Source organism: Ziziphus jujuba, chromosome 10 (assembly GCF_031755915.1).
Source record: "Ziziphus jujuba cultivar Dongzao chromosome 10, ASM3175591v1".
NCBI lineage: Eukaryota > Viridiplantae > Streptophyta > Magnoliopsida > Rosales > Rhamnaceae > Ziziphus > Ziziphus jujuba.
Window position 1 is genome coordinate 23,631,816 of NC_083388.1, and position 19,592 is coordinate 23,651,407.

At 34.5% G+C, this 19,592-nt stretch overlaps 4 protein-coding genes and 1 long non-coding RNA gene across 7 annotated transcripts; 3 read left to right on the top strand and 2 right to left on the bottom strand.

Moving 5' to 3' along the window:
- Positions 1-450: 450 nt before the first annotated feature.
- Positions 451-4,732, top strand: LOC107412221 (light-inducible protein CPRF2). The gene is made up of 6 exons (XM_016019943.4): positions 451-931; positions 2,098-2,191; positions 2,948-3,155; positions 3,677-3,752; positions 3,871-3,996; positions 4,153-4,732. The coding sequence occupies exons 1-6, from the start codon at positions 515-517 to the stop codon at positions 4,543-4,545; spliced, it is 1,314 nt and encodes a 437-aa protein (XP_015875429.3). The 5' UTR covers positions 451-514; the 3' UTR covers positions 4,546-4,732.
- Positions 4,699-6,709, bottom strand: LOC107412127 (pentatricopeptide repeat-containing protein At3g18970). Its single transcript, XM_016019842.3, has one exon. The coding sequence runs from the start codon at positions 6,323-6,325 to the stop codon at positions 4,898-4,900; it is 1,428 nt and encodes a 475-aa protein (XP_015875328.2). The 5' UTR covers positions 6,326-6,709; the 3' UTR covers positions 4,699-4,897.
- A 166-nt stretch (positions 6,710-6,875) lies between these two features.
- LOC107412167 (sec-independent protein translocase protein TATA, chloroplastic) lies at positions 6,876-9,389 on the top strand. The gene is made up of 2 exons (XM_016019876.4): positions 6,876-7,336; positions 9,167-9,389. The coding sequence occupies exons 1-2, from the start codon at positions 7,016-7,018 to the stop codon at positions 9,296-9,298; spliced, it is 453 nt and encodes a 150-aa protein (XP_015875362.2). The 5' UTR covers positions 6,876-7,015; the 3' UTR covers positions 9,299-9,389.
- Positions 9,390-11,767: 2,378 nt separating this feature from the next.
- LOC132799641 (uncharacterized) lies at positions 11,768-12,432 on the bottom strand. 2 transcript variants are annotated; one of them, XR_009634465.1, is made up of 2 exons: positions 12,292-12,432; positions 11,768-12,095 (listed from the first exon to the last, which is right to left on the bottom strand). It is a non-coding gene; the product is annotated as an uncharacterized LOC132799641 (long non-coding RNA). The 2 variants fall into 2 exon arrangements; XR_009634466.1 differs by having other exon boundaries at positions 12,287-12,406.
- Positions 12,386-18,799, top strand: LOC107412218 (transcription factor UNE12). 2 transcript variants are annotated; one of them, XM_016019937.4, is made up of 7 exons: positions 12,386-13,300; positions 13,907-14,011; positions 16,233-16,352; positions 16,833-16,898; positions 17,075-17,140; positions 17,707-17,784; positions 18,294-18,799. In XM_016019937.4, the coding sequence occupies exons 1-7, from the start codon at positions 12,911-12,913 to the stop codon at positions 18,522-18,524; spliced, it is 1,056 nt and encodes a 351-aa protein (XP_015875423.2). In that variant the 5' UTR covers positions 12,386-12,910; the 3' UTR covers positions 18,525-18,799. The 2 variants fall into 2 exon arrangements, with proteins under 2 accessions (XP_015875423.2, XP_015875424.2); XM_016019938.4 differs by having other exon boundaries at positions 12,387-13,300; positions 16,236-16,352.
- Positions 18,800-19,592: the final 793 nt, after the last annotated feature.

Here is a 19,592-nt window from a genome sequence, read left to right on the forward strand (position 1 = left end):
CCAAGTAGGATTTATGGAAGATGTATTGATGGAAATAAACCCAAAAGAAGAAAAAAATACGTACTTTGATGATAAAGATGTATAACTTCTACTTGACATCGCTAACCAAAAAGCATATCTATAATATTACCAACAAAACTTAAAAAAATAAAAAAAATAAAAAATAAAAAAGCATATCAATAATATCTTTGTGGCCGTTAACCCTACATGTTTCCCAACCAATCGGAGAATTTTACATTTCTATCATTATTTTCCCATTACATATCTTCCTCTTCTATTTTATTTTGATAAATTTATTTATTTATTTTAAAAAATTATCTTTACTAATCATTACCAACTGGTCCATTTTAAAGAGACATTTATTTATTTAAGGGCTTTTTTAATATTTATTAAGCACATTAAATTTTGTATAGTGTCGTATAATCCACATGTGGCCTATATATATACAGGCCAAATAAAATTCAGACAAAAGACGTAAAACCAGGAGAGAATAGCAGAGAGAGAGAGAGAGAATATGGATAGGGTGTTCTCAGTTGGCGAAATCTCGGACCAGTTCTGGTCAGCACAACCGGCGACGGCGCCGGCTCCGACCACCCCAGAGGAGAAGTCGAAAATGAATCGCAGCGCATCGGAGTGGGCCTTTCAGCGTTTCCTCCAAGAAGCTTCGGCCTCCGACAGCTCCCCACCCTCGGCTTCCGACCAAAACGATGTGGTTGAGATCAAAATAAAGGAACAGAGCAATCCCACTCAGCCTCGAAACTCACAGCAGCAGCAGCAGCAGCTTCATGCCAATACTACCAACACCAAAAACGGTTCCACGGCGTCATTTGGCGTTGGCCTACCTCCCAACGTTCCCATTGACTCGGAGGAGTATCAGGCTTTTCTCAAGACCAAGCTCAATCTTGCTTGCGCTGCTGTTGCTTTATCAAGGGTAAGTTATTCTTTTTTCGTTCTTTTTTTTTTTTGGATTTTTGGTTACCGAGAAAATAGGATGCATCAGAAAATGATTGGCTGGTGTTTAATATCTCACCCTCTTTCTAACTGTTCAAGTCAAATGTGTATATGATCTTGTGGATTTTTGTTTTTTTTTTTTTTTTTTTTTTTTTTTTTTCCCTTTTAAGTATCAATCTATTTGAAAGTTGAAACTCATATAAATATATAGAGCCGAAAAGAGCCAGAATGAAAGTAAATACTACTTTGACTAGAAATATCTGATTGTAGGTAAAGGAACTTTTATGATTGAAAGGAAAACGTAACTTTTTTTTTTCTTTCTTTTTTTTGTTCCATAAAGGGTAATGATATTCTGAAAGCACAGACTGCGTATTGAGAAGTATAATTGTAATAAGGAAAATGCCCTTTTAGAAGCTTGGCCAAGAAAGGGATCAACAAAGTTAGAAATTTCATAAATGTTAAAATAATAAGGTTTGGAGCTTATAGGACTCCAAAATATAGTGATAATTTGCATTACTATTAATTTAAGTTTTTGTAGTCCAGTTTCTAAAAATTTTGCTTTCCATCTAATACCGGAATTGGTTTCAGTTGCGAATGTAATTCCTTGGCCTATTCCTCTTCACGATTGAATGTCATGCTCCAAATGTGCATTAAGTAGGCTGCAACAAAAGGGTCATTTACTGTGTCATGGATTACGGTATCCGTCAACTTCATCTTTTTCCTTTTATATTTTTTGTCTTTTTGATGTCGATGATATCTTGGGGAAGAAACTCTTGAACATGAGCTGAAGTATCAATTTCTTGCTGTTTAATGATCACTTTCTTGTTCCTGTGAAATGTATCTTTATATGAACAGTTTGGGGCATGTTAAGGAGCACTGATCCCTTTGAGTAATGTTGTAATTGGCTTGAAAATGTTTGTGATTCCTTAAAGATAACATTTTTAAGAGAACCTAGTCGCAAAGTGAAGTATTCTTAATAAAAGAAAAACCCAATTGTGGTTGAGATTTTGGATTGGATCTACAATCTACTTACTATGTTTTAAGATTTTGGATTGGATCTACAATCTACTTACTATGTTTGCTGTGTAAGTTTTACAATTTCTTTACAATTTAATAAAATATTTATTTTTCCGTTTTTATCAATAGGGACCATTTATCAAAGTTCAAGACTCTGCTTCTTTAGCTGACTGTGGATCACAGGTCTCTAATACTTCAAAATTAGGAACACCAACCACTAAAGGTTTGTATCACTCATCAGGTTTTCTTAGCTTTAAATTTTCAGAGAATTACTTTTCTGATTTTTTTTTTTTTCGGTGTACTTATTTTTCATAAGTTTGTATACTTTTATCTCATTAACTCAAGGTTGCTTTTCTCCCCCCCCCCCAAAAAAAAAAAAAAAGAAAAAAAAGGAGAAAAAGTTAATAAAATGATAAGATATGAAGCATATAGGTGTCTCCTCTCTCCTATTTTCAGAGAAGGGGGGGGGGGGGGGGGGGGGGGGGGGGGGGAAACAGAAGAGAAAAAGTTAATGAAATGATAAGATATGAAGCATAAAGGTGTCTCCTCTCTCCTATTTTCAGTTGGCATACATTCATGCTACTCTTAAGAAATGTAACTAAAGAAAAGGAAGACCAGTAGACAATGAATTGGATATGCTTTAAAGCTTAAAGGGTGGATCCATGACACCATTAATTTCTTTTTACATATAATTAGATCAAAAGAGGTATCAAAAGGGGATTCATATCTTGTTTATTTTGCATCTCTAAATCGAGGCTTCAATTACCTCCATTAAAAGGTGAACCCAAGGCATCTATTGAAAAGGGAATGGTGTCACTTGGATACAAGGATTAATGAATTGTCATTTGTCTTCTTCTTGCATATTGTTCTTTCTGCTTTGTACAAGCCTGGGTGGCTTTTCAGCTGATAGTGCGTGACCAATATATACTTTACCATTAGAAAGTCATAATTTTTTTCTTTTTTCTTTCTACCAATATAGGAACTGGGTCTGATTTATTTGGGCCACAAGATAAGGGTTCTGATGGACCTATTGGAATACCATCCTTGCCCATGAAAAAGAATTCTGGGGTTGTAGTAAGGCCATCAACCAGTGGGTCATCAAGAGAACAGACAGACGATGAGGAAAATGATGGAGAAACTGAGATGACTGAGAATATGGACCCTACTGATGCAAAACGTGTAAGGAGGTAAACATAGTATTTGCTATTGTAATGAACTATTATGGGTTTTCCCGGTAGAATTCTTTATGTACTGTGGGGATGTACATTCTATAAGTGAAAACATGTGTTAAACAAATGTTCTAGATTGATTTCTATGAGAATAATTTCCTAAGAGTAGCTGATAACCAGACATAATTTCCTCACTGGTTATTGCCTAAAAAACTAGCCACAGAACTATTTTCTACCTCAATCTTTGAAGAAAACAAGTGGCATATGCAGTTCATTGGTGTGGTATTTTCTATTTTTATTCATTCTTGTTTTATGATGTATTCTGAAGTACATATAGTTCTGTCCGTCCAAAAAATAGGAGCCTTTTTCTTTTTTTCGTTTTTTTTTTTTTTTTTTTTGGGTAAAGAAACATAGGAGCCATTTGTCTATTCGTTAGTATGTTAAATTTTATTCTTCAAATAAATTTGATGGGTGGGAAAAATTGGTCTTATATATGCTAATAGATTCTGTTGCCTGCCATCAATCATGGACTTTTTCAGAATGCTTTCCAATAGAGAGTCAGCTAGACGCTCAAGACGAAGAAAACAGGCTCATTTGACTGAGCTTGAGACACAGGTTCTTCTGCACCTCTCCTTTTTTCATTACGATATTACACCCTTGTATTGGCACATTGCTTCTGCATCTCTTTCTTATTTCATGTTGCATGGGTTTCCTAATCCAGTAATCATTATAGGTTTCTCAATTAAGAGTTGAAAACTCTTCTCTACTAAAGCGTCTCACTGATATAAGCCAAAAGTATAATGATGCTGCCGTTGACAATAGAGTTTTAAAAGCTGATGTTGAAACATTAAGAGCGAAGGTAATCTATTCATTTTTCATGCTTTAGAAGTTGAGAACTTACACAACTGCTAGCCTAGGCAAGCCTTTGCATTGCAAAGAAAGGGAAACACCAAACAAAGATATTCATTTAAGGTAAAACTAAAAAATTGTTTCTTCGATATTGTTATTTTTCCAGGTAAAGATGGCCGAGGAGACGGTCAAAGGAATAACTGGATTGAATCCCATGTTTCATGCCATGTCTGATATATCATCAATCAGCATGCCATCATTTGAGGGAAGCCATTCTGACACATCAACAGATGCTGCTGTTCCAGTGCAAGAGGACCCAAATCATCACTTTTATCAAACTGCTTCTAGTAATCCTATGCCCCCGCTCGACCCTGGAACCAACAATAATTTAGCAGAAATCCCTTCTGCTGAAAATGTGCGGCGAAATTCTGCAACAGCAGGAGGGAACAAAATGGGGAGATCAGCTTCCTTGCAGCGAGTGGCTAGTTTGGAGCATCTGCAGAAGCGGATCCGTGGGGGCGGAACTCCCAGTGGGCCTCAGTCGAATGGAGAGCAGTAGTAACAAGCCAATGGCTAAACCTAAACAACTGTATTGCAGGATACATATTGCAATATTAATTTTGGCAAAATTATGTAACAAAACCTATTCTTTTCTTTTAACAGCATTGTGAACTGAACAGATACTTATATATTCTACCAGTTCCAATTAATATATTAACACATATAATAGTTATTGATCTCTATAATTTCCAATTTTCCCAAGGCTGTGGATTGGAATGTACAAGTTTCTGCATTTTCTGAGAATGTTTACTCTCTGAAAATACTCTATTCCCTGCTTGTTACAATAATTTCAGTGTCAAAACCAAAACCTTGATTTGGAAGAAGCATTGAGATCACCTAAGATACGGAAACTAAAACGCATCCATAAGCTGATTGCTGATAGTTTGAATAGAACTACTACCAGCTTTATTTTCAATTCCTTTAACCTTCATTTCCTCTCTAATCATCTGCACATCTTCCCACCTTTCTGCAGAAGCATATATGTTTGATAAAGCTACATAGTCCTCACCATTAGGACTTGCATCCACAGAACTCTGTTCCGGCTGTAACTGCAGGAGGAGCTTACCCACCTTCTCACCCATTGTAACATCCCCATGAACTTTACATGCACTTAACAAACTCCTCCACAGGATGGCATCAGGTTTAACTGGCATCCCCTTTATAAATTCATAGGCTTCTCTCAATAGCGCACTACGACCAAGAATGTCTACAATGCAGCCATAATGTTGCATACTAGGGGTGACATTGAACTCCCTCATAACATGGAACAAATGGAGGCCTTCTTCAACAAGTCCACCATGGCAACAAGCCGAAAGCAAACTGGTGAAAGTCACTGAATTGGGTTTTACTCCATAAGCATCCATTTCATCGAAAAGCTTCAAAGCTTCTTTCCCCTTTCCATGAATGGCAAGCCCGGTTGCCATTGCTGTCCAAGTCAAGACATTTTTCTCTTCCATTCTCATAAAAATGGTTAAAGCACTGTCAAGACATCCACATTTTGAGTACATATCGATAAGACCCGTGCCAATAAACACATCATTTTCTGGAAAAGGAATCGTCTTCTCAATATAACCATGAACACAAGCACCAGTTTCCAATACACCCAACTGAGAAGCTGCGGAAAGAATGCAAACCATAGTAGTATCCGTTGGTTTCACTCCACAATCATCTTCCAACATGCCTCGAAACAAAACCAATGCTTCAGGGGCGAATTCTCTCTGTGAACAATACCCCTTGATCATCACATTCCAGGTAATGCTGTTTCTCACTATCATTTCATCAAACATTCTCCGTGCTGAACTAACATCCTTGTTACTTGCATAGAAATGTATGGCAGTGGTTTGCAACAAAATATTAGACATAGTACCACGTTTCAGCATCTGGGCATGTGTTTGTCGCCCTACCCATAATGTTGGCACGGAAGGAGATCGAGCACAAGCTCCAAGAACGAAAATGTAAGTAAAATGATCAAAAACCAAGTCTCCCCTTGATACCCAATCAGCAAAAACTAGAATAGACTCCTTGGGTTGAGAGCATCTTATCAAAGTGTTGAAGAGAAAGAGGTTTGGTTTGTCAAAGTGTTTGAAAACTGAATAGGCATAGTTTTGGATGCTTTGTGGGTCTGGTAGGGTGCAGTATTGCTGGATTAGTTTTGCCAAAATGGAAGGTGAATTGAGGCCATTGATGATCAACTGGGCGTGGATTTGTTTGACCTGGGAATTGGATGTTAGTTTCTGGTGTAAGAGAGCAAGTGCTCTGAGTCTTGGTAGAGAGTGCATGTGACTGATTGGAAGTAAAACAGAGTTGGAGGAGAACAGCCCATAACAGCAGAGGGTTGCTGAGATCTCTTGAATGTTTTCAGAGAGTTGTAAAAATGCATATAAAACTATAAAATCTGGTCTTTGGCAACCGTTCTCTCCTCTCACACGTCGCAGCCATAAGACAAAAAGTGACAACTTTGGCTTATCAAATTAATTAAATCTGTAAAAGTATAAGCTAAATACTCAACAAAATAAAGAAGGAAAAAGTTATAAGCAATTGCTGATTGGAAAATTATACAGCTAATCAAGGCCAATTTAATTTATTGGGTATTACTCCAATAATTTATTCAGTTAATCATAGGCTAAGCTGCATGAATAGCAAAATCAATATTATTTGTGCATTTTTGTGATTGATTTTCCATTTTTCTTTAAAAAAAAAGTTCAATTTTTTTGTTTTGTTTTTTTTGGTCAAAGAGAACAAAAGGTCGATGGCCAACGTTAGATAGCATACCAAAGACTATATGATGGTCAAACATTTAAAAGACCCCACCTCGTCCCTAATGTTATCTTCACACTTAGATCTTTCGTAACCCATAAACACAAAAAAAAAAATTCAATCAAAACCTTCAGAAGAGACCCATTTCCCGAAAAGGAAAAAACAAATTTTGAGTAACAAAAAGAACGAAAAAACAGATTTTGGAAACAACCATGGAGATTTCATCTATAACCCTATCCATCCCAAGACCCCCTCCTTATCTCCCTCTCTCCTCATCCCAATCCTCCTTTCTCACCAACAATGTAACCTGCACCAGTTTATTAAACAGAAACAAGGCCATTAATGGTGCTTTTCAAATCAGAACCAGACCCAGAACTCAGCGAGCCAAGAAGGGCTTTACTTGCAACGCTTTGTTTGGTCTTGGTGTTCCGGAGCTCGTCGTTATTGCTGGAGTTGCTGCCTTGGTTTTTGGACCCAAGAAGTTACCTGAAGTCGGGAAGAGTATTGGGAAGACGGTTAAGAGCTTCCAACAGGTTAATTGATTCATCTATGTGGTCTTTTCGTTTCCGAAATTGAACTCAAAGTTTTTGTAATGGATGTTGCACTTGTTTGTGTTTATTGAAATGTAAAGAAAGTCGATTAATATGAATTCTTATGGAATTCGTGGAATTAAGTTTTGAATTGCTGTAGGTGCGGAGAAAATGGTGAAAAAAGTAGCAGGAATTCAGTTTAGTACTTTTAAGAATTTTGTATATTGCTTTGGTTTCCATAAGAAATGGTAAACTTATTGTTAGAAGGCGAAAACTTGCATAACAGTTTAAGATACGGGGACCAAAAAACAAGAAAAAAAAAAAAAAAAAGGAAAAAAAAGAAAAGGAGGGTGAAGGATTCTGATTGATGCAAATTTGTATTTGTAGCATGGGTTAATCAAGTGGCAAACTTTGGTCGCTGTGTATTAAATGATAGAGAAGTAGATTTTTAGTATCATGTGGTCTTTCTGTTGTGGATACTTGACTAGCACCAAATGGACGAATACTTGGAACTGATTCAGATTTTTTTTATTGATGTGAATTAATTGCTATAGTATTTTGTTGTAAGGATTTTGTTTGTAATTGTAAATGTTGCAAACGCGTCATTCCATTTAAGCCATATCTATCATATTCTGTAGTTGTAACTCGTATGTGGCTCTTTATGTTTCACGAGTGCGAATCAATTATTCAAATTTCATTAAAGCTAAGAATTAGAGCAGCCCAGTAGTATTCTTGAATTCTTATTTTTGTTTTTCTGCGCTGGGAACTTGGGTTTTATACCAGTTGAATTCTATTTGATGTTATATAGCTATGTCATTAGATGTCCATTTTATTCTTTGGTTGGATTCATGGTGAAATTTGACATAGAGGGAATTCCATCTGTGTACTTTAAACCTGTTACAAATCCCTTTTTCTCTCTTTATCCCTCTGTTTTATTAAAGGAGAAGGAAAGAGGAAGAGAGAAGAGTTTGTGCTATTATCCCTTTGTTACCCCATTCGTTAATGTTTTCCTCCATAAAAATTGGCTGTCCTTGAGGATGTTCAATTTATTTTGCTTTCCTCAATAATGTGGTCCTGAATCAATTCTACGTACTCAATGTTCAATTTGAGATTGAAAATTCTTTTCATCTCAGCAAACAGATAGGCTACTAGAGGTTATAGCTAAGAGATTTCTTTTGGTGATATGATACGTTTGCAATTGATAATGAGAAACCTTTGTTGGAAGCCTTCTTCCATGTTGCCCAAGTGGTGAGATTCTTGTTGAATTTGGTGGAGTAATATCTCCCCGTAATATGTAAGCTTTACTTTTCTGAGTATTTTGACCCAATTCTATTGGAGAGAGAGAGAGAGAGGAGCAAACGAAAAAACAAAAGGGACAGAAAAGCAAGCTTTAATAAAAAAAATTTCGCTTATTTAGTTGCCTCTTAGCAAATTATTAAGCAGGAACAGACAAGTCATTTCAGACTCGATGTTATTCCATAAAGCATGGTGGAGTCATCATCTTCCACAAACTGCATAGGCACCTTTTTAAAGCATTTATCTATTGTGCATTACTAAGCACTTGGGAAAGAAAAGAAATGGAAACAGTGATCCATATCTTATTATGTCTAACCCCTAAACCAAATTTGGCTCTCTGCATGTGTATGTGGTCATAGACTGGTTGAAATTTTCTTTCCATTTATGGATGTTCTCAAAAGTAAGTGGAACCCTCAATATAATATTTTGAAACCGTTTGGTTTTGACAATATGCCAAAACTATTTAACCCCTTTAGTCTGGCTGCTTTTTCATTGCTGATTCTTATAGGAGTATTTTTATTTGTCTGAATATTGCAGGCAGCAAAAGAATTTGAGTCTGAGCTTAAGAAAGAACCAGATTCGATTGAGCCTCCGGTGGACAAACCTACTGCTGTGAGTGAGGAGGAGAAACAGGATGTCAAGGTCTCTAGTTCAAAAGAAAGTGTATGAGATTGTAATATTCTAGTAATACTATCGCTTGGAGTTTTGTCTCATTTTTGGCACACTTTCACTTGATTAAATTTAGAACTAGTTATATACATTACCTTCCTCTTTTTTAACTCATTCTTGGTTGAGTATTCTGTTTATAGTTCTCTTCGACAAAATTGAAAATTTGACTAAGAGTAACAAAAAATATAGCTCTTTTTTACAAAGATTTTTTATAGCTTTGGAACCTGGACTTTAACATTAAGCTTGAAACAGTGTTGAAAATTGAAACCATCCAAATCTCATTTTCCACCTTAAATGTCCAAGTTACAAGCAACGATCATCCTAGAAAGAAAAAAATGTCAAGCAACTTAAAAGGGATTTATGATATTTCCCTTTAGATTCGAAATCTCTAAATTTTTAGCGTTTGTTATAAATTTTAATAGCCTGTAATGTGCTCATGGATCACAAGTCCAATCTTGGAGGTCGATAGCTGTGCAATTGGGCTGCAACCTCTTTACCATACAATGAAAATATATCAATTTGTCAAAGCAAAGTACCATTTTCCTTCTAAAGACACTACTTTCTAAAATTTTAGACACTTATCGGATAGATTACCAAATCAACTATAGGAATTTAATGTGAACAAGATGTCAACTCCTCCTCTTTTTCTCTTTTCCTATCATTATTTTTAGGTATTGATAATATACAAATACAACCAACCATTTCCACGCCCTCTATATTTTCTATAATATCTTCTTTTCCAAATCATTGCTTAAAAGGTCTTCAATAAGACAATTATTATGAGTAGTAGTCTTAAAACAAATCTATCAAAAGAAAAAGAAGAAAAATCTTAAATCAAATAACATTGATTGTGGTGCACTATCTTTAATATTTATATATTTATATACCTCTTCTAAGTCTTAAAATAAAAGAGGGAAAAAGAACACATTAATCTAGTTCTTCGACAGAGTGGGGTCGATAGAAACCTTTTACTATTCACCATGAATCATGCCAAGTATTGGTTGGCCATTTTATTATATTGGTTTTTTGAAAATTATTTTACTTTATTTTCTCTTTTTTGGTAAGGAAAAGAATACATAACTACAAGAACAACATCAAACACACATACCCATGTTTATATAAAATAAAATAAACACAATTGACGAGAGAGGACCGACCTAAATAAACAACTAAAAATAGTGATAAAATATTGATAAGAATAAAAGAACCATAAAGAAAGCTACCTTTATAGATTCAAAAAAGAAATTGATGGGCTTAGTCAGCTGGGCATTCCAAATTTCGGGTATGGGCTGCCAATATTAAACACCAAAGCCTAATGTGTTGTGTGTATAGTAATTCGTATGACCTCATTTTTTTTTTTTATCTACTTTTTTTTTAATTTTTTAAAATAATATTTGGAATGGAATAATTCAAATTCGTCTGAGAAAACAGTAATCTCACTAGCAGTATAGAACTCACTGTGAGCCTTATCAAGCTCCAAATGTTTTCCATTTTCTTTTCTTTTTTTAGTATAATATTTTATAGTTAATTAAAGTATTACATTCGGGAAAGGAATTTGAAATTTAAAACTAAAGTAGTCCAATGATTGATCAACAACTTTAAATTGGTAAATGGCCAACGATTATAATAAGTTAAATTTAGGTTCCATTTCTATCTTTTGAGATATAAGCTTTATGGCTTTTTCTTTTTCTAGTTTTATTCACTTTTAGTCTTTTTTTTTAAAAAAAAATATTTTAGTAATTTACAAGTTTTGGACATTTTACAAACAAGTTTATGCTGAGGTGTTAATTTGTTTAACAAGTTAATCAATTCCACTTTCGTACACAAATGACATAACATTGAAATTTATAATACGATTAACAGGAAAATCTTTTTGTACAGCCAGGGACGCACAAGGTGTCAATATTGAAAGTCATTTTGGGAAATATGAAAATGAAATGATATAAACTAAAAGAAAATAAAAAATTTCCTTTCTCAAGAAAAAAAAACATGAATAGGAATAGAAAACGTTTTGAACAGGACAAAAAAACCAGACCATACATATATCGGAAATGATATGGATAAGGAGATTTCAAAGTCTTACAACCATAAGAAAAGTTAGAATTACAAAACTTGCTATAATAATAACATTTTTCACTCCATATCTATACTCAAAAAATAACTAAAAAAAATAAAAATGACAAGTTGTTCAACATAATGTTTCTACTTTCTGGTATATAGCTTAACCCCAGAATTGCACCTGTAAGCTAAAGCCTAATTAAAGCATAGCCCAAACTTTCTGTTTAAAAAAGATGCTTCCTTTCATATTATTAGAATGGTTGATAAAAGAGGCTGGAGTTGAATCTATCTCACCCCTTTTCTGGCCGCAACTTTGATCCAAACTTTACTGTATCTATAAGACTGTTCACAATCGTCTTTCAGCCGAATAAAAACGGAGAAGAAAAGAAAGAATTTTAACAAGGAAAAGTCTTATAACCATAAGAAAAGCTAGAATGCAAAACTTGCTATAATAATAACATTTATTACTCCATATTTATACTCAAAAAATAATTAAAAAAGAAAAGACAAGTTGTTCAACATAATGTTTTTACTTTCTAGTATACAGCTTAGCCCCAGAATTGCACCTCTAAACTAAAGCCTAATTAAGGCATAGCTCAAACTTTCTGTTTAAACAAGATGCTTCCTTTTGTATTAGAATTGGTTGATAAAAAAGGCTGGGTTGAATCTATCTCACCCCTTTTCAGGCTGCAACTTTGATCCAAACTTTACTGTGTCTATAAGACTGTTCACCCTCGTCCTTCAGCAGAAAAAAACAGAAAAAGAAAAGAAAAGAAAGAATTTTAACAAGTTAAAATCCAAGAAAGTAATAAAAGTAAAGTAGCCAAAAGGAACAAGTACAAATCACGCCCTTTTGGCAGCGCGTAGGAATTGTAAGTAGTAACTATTTCATATAAATATATAATAAAAATCCAAACTTTTTTTTTATACCATACCACTCTAACAAGTCAGAGTTCAGTCCCAAAAAGCATAATTCAGCACAAGAAAAACTCTTAAAAAGGGTGAGGGAGTCAGAGAGCATTTCTCAGAAAACCACACAATCTCTCTCGCTCTCTCTCTCTCTCATAAAAATCCTCCGCCTTTTTTTCTTCCTCCATTCCTCTCACTCTTTAAAGCCTCTCGTTTTGGTTTTTAAACAAATACTTTCAAACCACACGCACTCATACTATACTGTAACCAGTTCAACTCTCTCTCTTCCTCGTCCTATAAGGACTTCTTATTGTTGGAATCTCCCAATCTCCAATTCCATCTCCGGGTTATCGGGCTCCGGATCTGCCACCCATTTCACCAACACTTTTCCCTCCTTGGGCTTCCCAAAACCCACTTCTCAAATTCTCTTACACAACCCAAAAAAACACATAAAAAAATATAAAAAAAGAAGCAAAATGCTTGCTATAAAATAAAAGCCCCCACTATCCCATATAGTCTTTCAGCAAGGCCCTTCCCTTTAAAGAACCTTTCCCTAACGTAAGCTTCTCTCTCAGTTTTTGGCAAATTCTGTTGCTTTACATATACAAAATACACTAAACTTTGCCAACTTCTCGAGTGAATATTATGGCGGGCAATCCGCCTGAGGGTCTGGGTGATGATTTCTTGGAGCAGATCTTGGCTGTGCCGCAAACCTATACTGGTGGTGGTGGTGGTACAGATGGAACTGGGTACGGAGGAGGAGGAGGAGGTGGTGAAGTGGGTTCTCTGCCCATGGTTCTACAGTTGGGTTCCGGTGGTGGAAATGGGTCGGGTGGGTCCGGCAGTGGCGGTGGTGGTGGTGGTGGTGGTGGGTTTAGAGGGGTAGGGATGGGGATGGGTTTGCCTCTTGGGTTGAATTTGGAACAGGGGTTTCTGAGACAGGACCGGTTCAGAGAAGACGTTGATGGGAATACCAATAACAATACCAATATTAACAATGTTTCTTCCTCTGCTGCTGCCACTTCTGGAATCAATGTAATCATAAAAGTCTCTGTCTTTATTGTTGTTACTTTGTTGTTTGGAATATGATGTTCTTTGTTGTTTTGTTTTGTGGGTAAAAAAAGAAAAAAAGAAAAAATTGGTCCTGCTATCTATTGGAGTGTTTTATTTATTTATTTATTTTTTTTGGTTCTGTCTGTGCTCCAGTATGTATGTACTGGAATTTGGGATGTTGTTTTTTTGTCAAAAGTATTTATGGTGTTGATAGGGATGTAAAAATTGCTTGCCAATTCTGGGGAAGTAAGATTTTCCCTGAAAATCTCCATTGCTTCGCCGGAAAGTGCTGGGAGGAAAAAAAAAAAAATGAAATTTTTTTTAAAACCCCATGTCAGCTTTCATTATAAATTTGGGGCATCCCAAAATTCTCTCTATTTTTACCTTTTATATTAAGGAATTTGGAATCCATGATTTTATTTATTTATTTATTTTTTTAAATTTTCTTTATTTTTGTTTTGTTAGCCGCCTTCCTGTAAGTAATGAGAGTCCAAAAAAATTCTACTGGCGGTTAGTAAGATGTGTGTGTAGGTGAAGGGTGATTTAGTAAATATGAAAAGAGTTTTTGGTTGTTGTGGTTGTATACAGGAGAGAGATTCTGTGCATATGACGAGTTTGTTTCCAGCGTTTGGACATTTGCAAAACCAGTCACTCCGGCCAACACCACCACCACCTCCACCTCAACTTCACCAGGTAAATTCCTTTTTTTCTATATTGATCATTTTCTGCTTTTTAATTTAAAAAAAATGTCCATGCTTTTGCCTTAGAAATAATTGGTTCATGATTTTAAAAATATGTTTTTTTTTTTTTTTTTTTGGTTGGTATTAAAATACCTAACTTTTTTCAACAATTTTTTTTTTTTTTTTTTGGGTATATTTTCAATGGTCTGATATAAATCTGAAAACTTTTTTAAGAGTAATGGGAAGAAGGGTAAGAATATTGCAATGGCCAAAGCAGAAAATAATTGGTTTTTATATTTTGAAAAGAAAAAAAATACATTTTATTTATTTTTATTGATAGTCGTATCCTTGAAAGCTATTTTTGCTTTTAGAATGATTTATGCTTTTGTTTGGTTCTAAAGAATAGAAAAAATAGTTTGATAGAGAATGCACGAGTGAATTTGGTTTTAACGAAGAAAAAGAAGGAAATAATAAAAAAAGGTCAAAATAAAAAGCCGGTCTTAATCTTTTCTTTAAAAAAAAAAAAAAAAAAAAAAAGCTGGTCTTAAATTATTTTGAAACGGTGGCTTGGTACGATTGATAAATTTATTTTATTTTTGTTTTGTTAAACTTCATTTTTTTATTTTTTTATTTTTTTTTTAAATTTTGGGATAAATGAAAGGGGTATAGTTGATAATTATTAGGAAATGAGGGTTTCTTTTTGTTACAATATTAGTTGCACTTTTATTGGTGCTAATATACACGCGCTGAAAAGCGAGGGAATCGTTACAGCAGCCCAGAACTCTCCGTACACGTGCGAGTTCTCAAAAAGTCCAAACGTGCGGAGCTCTGTTTAATACTGGGGACTATAAGGTCCTTTTCCGTATTTATAGTGGTTATCTTTGTCAGTTTGACATATGGACTTCGTTCTTATTACCACGCTCAATTGTCTGGCGCGTAGGAAGACGCGCTTCTGTCATTCATTTGTGTTTTGAAACTTTGGTGGTGGAATACTAGTAAGAGTTGTTTAATCAAATGGGACAGCCATTGGGCATATTTTCCTGCGCAATTTTGGGAAGCTGAAATCTGAAATTGTTGAATTTCTCCAAGTAATTTGATTTTTTCCTTTCATAGTTTATGGAGTGACTGGATTTTACCAACTCAATTGTGTGATTAATAGGTCCATCTTAATTTAACTGCTAAATAATTGAAAGATTGTTGGGGAAACTGGTATGTAAGTGTTAAGGTCCATCATTTCCTAAAATTTTTGTTTTTATTAGTTTTTGGGTTGTTGGGACCATTGCTTGATATTCAGCATTCAAGATCTTTTCCTTTTTTGAGATGAAGCTCATTCATGGACTTGTCTTACCTCTGAATTTAGTCACTGTCACACGAACACGCAACAATATGCTGGGATCTTACGCAACTGAATGTCAAATTTTGTTCTCCTGGTGTAATCTTTTGTGCGCGCGCACACACACAAAAAAAAAAAAAAGAAAAAAAAAAGTGGTCTTTCCCTTTATTTCTTTGGAAACTAAGTGACAACAGTTCTGCCGTATGAAAGACAAAGATACTATGTGACACATCAGATGATCTCCACCATCAAGTGTTGGGGTAATGAAAATCCAAATTAAGGTTTAGTTTTGAAATGACTTGTGACAGATTCAATGGAAGGCTAGGAATGAAGTACTTTAATATCTCATCTTTTTTTTTTTCTTTTTTTTTTTTTTTAAAATCTGAACTGAACTGATTTTATGAAATAACAATTGTAATTTGTAAGATTTTAGTAGAGGTTGATGCCTTTCTGATGAGCTTGTTATGAATATTGGTAGTCTGACTGTCTACATTATTGACATTTTGGCTCCTGCTTTAGCCTCTATATATCACCAATCATGCATGTAAATGGTCAAAATACTAATATATTATCGCATCCTAACTTCCTGTGATTATGTTCACTTGCTTTAAAGGACTAATTAATTACTTTGCTTCAATTAAATTGACATGTTTAAAGTCCCTTGTATCTTCTTAGAATAATTAGAATTCGTTGTGTTTTTTATGGTGCTTTCTATTGTGGTAAATATTTCTTAGCATGTCAAAAATGAAAAGTGTTTAAATTTTTAGTCTTTTCTTCTTTGATTATGTCCTGTGCTGTAAAATCCGTTTTACGTATACTAAATATCTTTTTGTGCCATGTATGAATTGACACGATCTTTTGCCATGTATGAATTGACACGATCTTTTTGATCCTGAAACAGCAGTTTCATAGTCAATCCACGGCTGGGCCAGTTGCTACTGTACCACATCCACCTACAATCCGCCCAAGGGTACGGGCAAGAAGAGGGCAAGCAACAGATCCCCATAGCATTGCTGAGCGGGTAAACCAGATTTTTGAAATTCTTTTGTTCTACTTATATCTAGATACATACCTATTTTACATGTTAGATAATTCAAGATTTCACTCCTTGATACAATTCAGAGTCAAAAGATGTTCGAATAAAATATTTTGGTAGAATGGAATTTTGTCAACTCTAGGTAGTTTCTTTTTTCTGCAGTATATATAGCCAGGTTGGAGCAATATATACTATAAACACGTATTTGGAAATTGAATAGGACACAGAAGCTGAGGAAAAAAAAAAAAAAAACTATACCTTCTATTGAATAGTAACTTGGATATTTCATGAACAAATGGCCTTTGAAATGAACAATTTTTCCTACATCGATGTTGATGAATTGTTATTCCAGTTTTAACAAAGATACGCTGTATTAATAGGATGTCTTCCAAATGAATAATTCAACATTGGCTCTTTTACCGTTGTAAATAAATATCAGATTTTGTTTTTCTCTTGTGGTTTCAGTTGCGTCGGGAAAGAATTGCAGAAAGAATGAAGGCTTTGCAGGAATTGGTTCCCAGTTGTAATAAGGTTGGTGCCTTAAAAGTGCAGTTATTATTTCCAGTCCTAACATGGCACTAGGTTCTTCTCGCTTCTTCATTTAGATTTAGAATAATATTTTAATCTACAATTAAAAATGTTAGAAATATGTCTGGCTCTTGAATTATATGTTATATATATGGTGATGTATTGCAAATCGTTTGCAGACAGATAGGGCAGCTATGCTTGATGAAATCGTGGATTATGTGAAGTTTCTAAGGCTACAAGTGAAGGTATAAATCTTCAAAATCTAAATAGATTAATAATATAGAAATATGCATTTTGTCCTTTAAGTTTTAACAAGTTAAGCTTAAAACTGTTAAAAGAATCACAATTTTTATACATGATTTCTCAGTATTATATTTATATATATGTACGGATATGGATAGTAGATAGATATAAAGTGTTTATGGTATGGTTGGAGAGCACTAGTTGGCGCTTATTGACCTCATTATTATTTCAAAAACTTGTCCGAAATGCCTACCAGTTGCGTGATAATGTCTTACTAGCTCTTCAGAATGTCATAATTATGAGGTAGGTCCCAGTCATTTTGAATATCCCAGACACCATTGAAAAGCTTTCTTTTATGTGTAGCAGTTATCATGTCAAACCTGAAATGACCTTGTCTCGTACAGGAAAATCTAAGTATATACAAATAGAGTCTAAACTCATAATTGAATAAGTAGAATTTAACTGCATCCCTCGTTCATATTCTTATATTTATTATTCATTTTTTTTTTTTTAAAGTTAAAATGTATACTTTAATGTACTTGATGTTTCTTGTGACTTATTGAAACAGGTTTTGAGCATGAGTAGACTGGGTGGAGCAGGAGCAGTGGCTCAACTTGTAGCTGATGTTCCCTTATCATCAGTGGAGGTAATGGTGCTAAAAGTCTATTTGCTGGACCACATGACATAATATTCTTCCCTCTGCATTTTCTAATAATTGGTTCTTATATGTATGATATGTTTGCCTCAATATATAACAGACGTACATAGTGTAAGTTTAGGTAAAAGTTCATCAAGCACAAGATTTGTTAGGTTTTGTTTGAATGGAAAACGATATTATGGGTTTAGAATTGATTGTTGATAAGAATGACATATTTTAGTGAGAGACCATGGTGATGATAGGTCATAGGAATCTTGGTCTATAGTGTTACTACAGTGAATAAATAGAACCTATGAAACTTGACCCAAATAACCTAACTTTTTGGTACATACATTTATGCATTCAAAATCATTATTGGTGTATATTCTGTGTGTTTTTGTTAGGTATTTGATGGTAAAGTATAAGCTTTTATATGGTATCACAACTTGTGCTGTTTACTTTTACGTTGAACTTTTTCTTTTTTTAATTAACTTTTTTGATACCAACGTGGAATGAAGGGAGAGGGCATGGAAAGTGGTAACAATCAAGCAGCTTGGGAGAAGTGGTCAAGTGATGGCACAGAACAGCAAGTAGCAAAGTTGATGGAAGAAGATGTAGGAGCCGCCATGCAGTTCCTCCAGTCCAAGGCACTCTGCATCATGCCCATATCGCTTGCTTCTGCAATTTTCCGAACACACCAACCTGATGCATCAACACTAGTTAAGCCTGAATCAAACACCTCTTCATAGATCCCAATAGATAATCTAAATCCAGTTGCTGACCGGCGACTTCTAATAGTTCAGAGTTTCCAATCCTGTAACAGAGGCCACCATGGCCTCTGCCTGGCGCCTGTAAAATGGAAGCCTCCTCCCCACCAAAAGAAAAAAAAAAAAAAAAATGTCGTACTTTTTCTTAAAATATATTTTTGTTCCAAAATTGTATTTATTATATGAAACAAGTTTTGTGTTTTCTGAAAACATAAAACTTCTATTAGCATCTTCAATATGCTTCTTTTTATTTTTTATTTTTTTCTCTCTATATATATTTTTGGCATATACTTTCCACTAGTTAAATGGACAGAAAAATAATAGAATAAATGTAAGGAAAGTCATGTAAAAGAAATAACATAAATATTGATTGAAATAATGATTTCTAAAAACTGAAAAAAAAAAAGAAAAAAAAAGTATACGTATATATTCTTCTACTGGACTTTATGGTTTCAAAACTGTAATGCCATGTTAAAAGCACTAACAATTTCCACAAGGCAATTAAATCAATGAAAATATTCATTGTTTGTATCAATTTTGTCAAGGGAGGGACTGATTGTCATAATTAGGAAGAAAAAGAAAAAAAATACATACAGGAGGCACATGATGTTTTGGCAATGGTCAAGTCTTGGGGAGATTTTTTCAAAAGCCCATTTGATGCACTCCCTTTAGTAGCATGAGGGGGATGAGGTTAGTAGTGGATGACTAAAAACAATGGTAGTGGTGGGAGCTCACATTCCTTTATTTTCCTTGGATGGATAATGGGGGTTGTGGGACCAAATAAAAGGGATGGATGGGTATGTGTATGAAAACCTTTTTTTTTTTTTTTTTTTTTTTTGGGTGAATGGTTATGTGTATGAATTTATATGATGTATTTGGAGAAAACTTTATTAGCAAGTTGAAATATATAATGCTTTGGTTGTCTCATAAAGCTTTGTTGGAAGCTTCTGCTTTTACCAAAATTATAATTTTGTATTCATAGATCTGTTGTTCCTTGAAAAGGTGAATTGGATCCTTGTTTTTCAAATTTGTCGAATCATTATGGAAGAG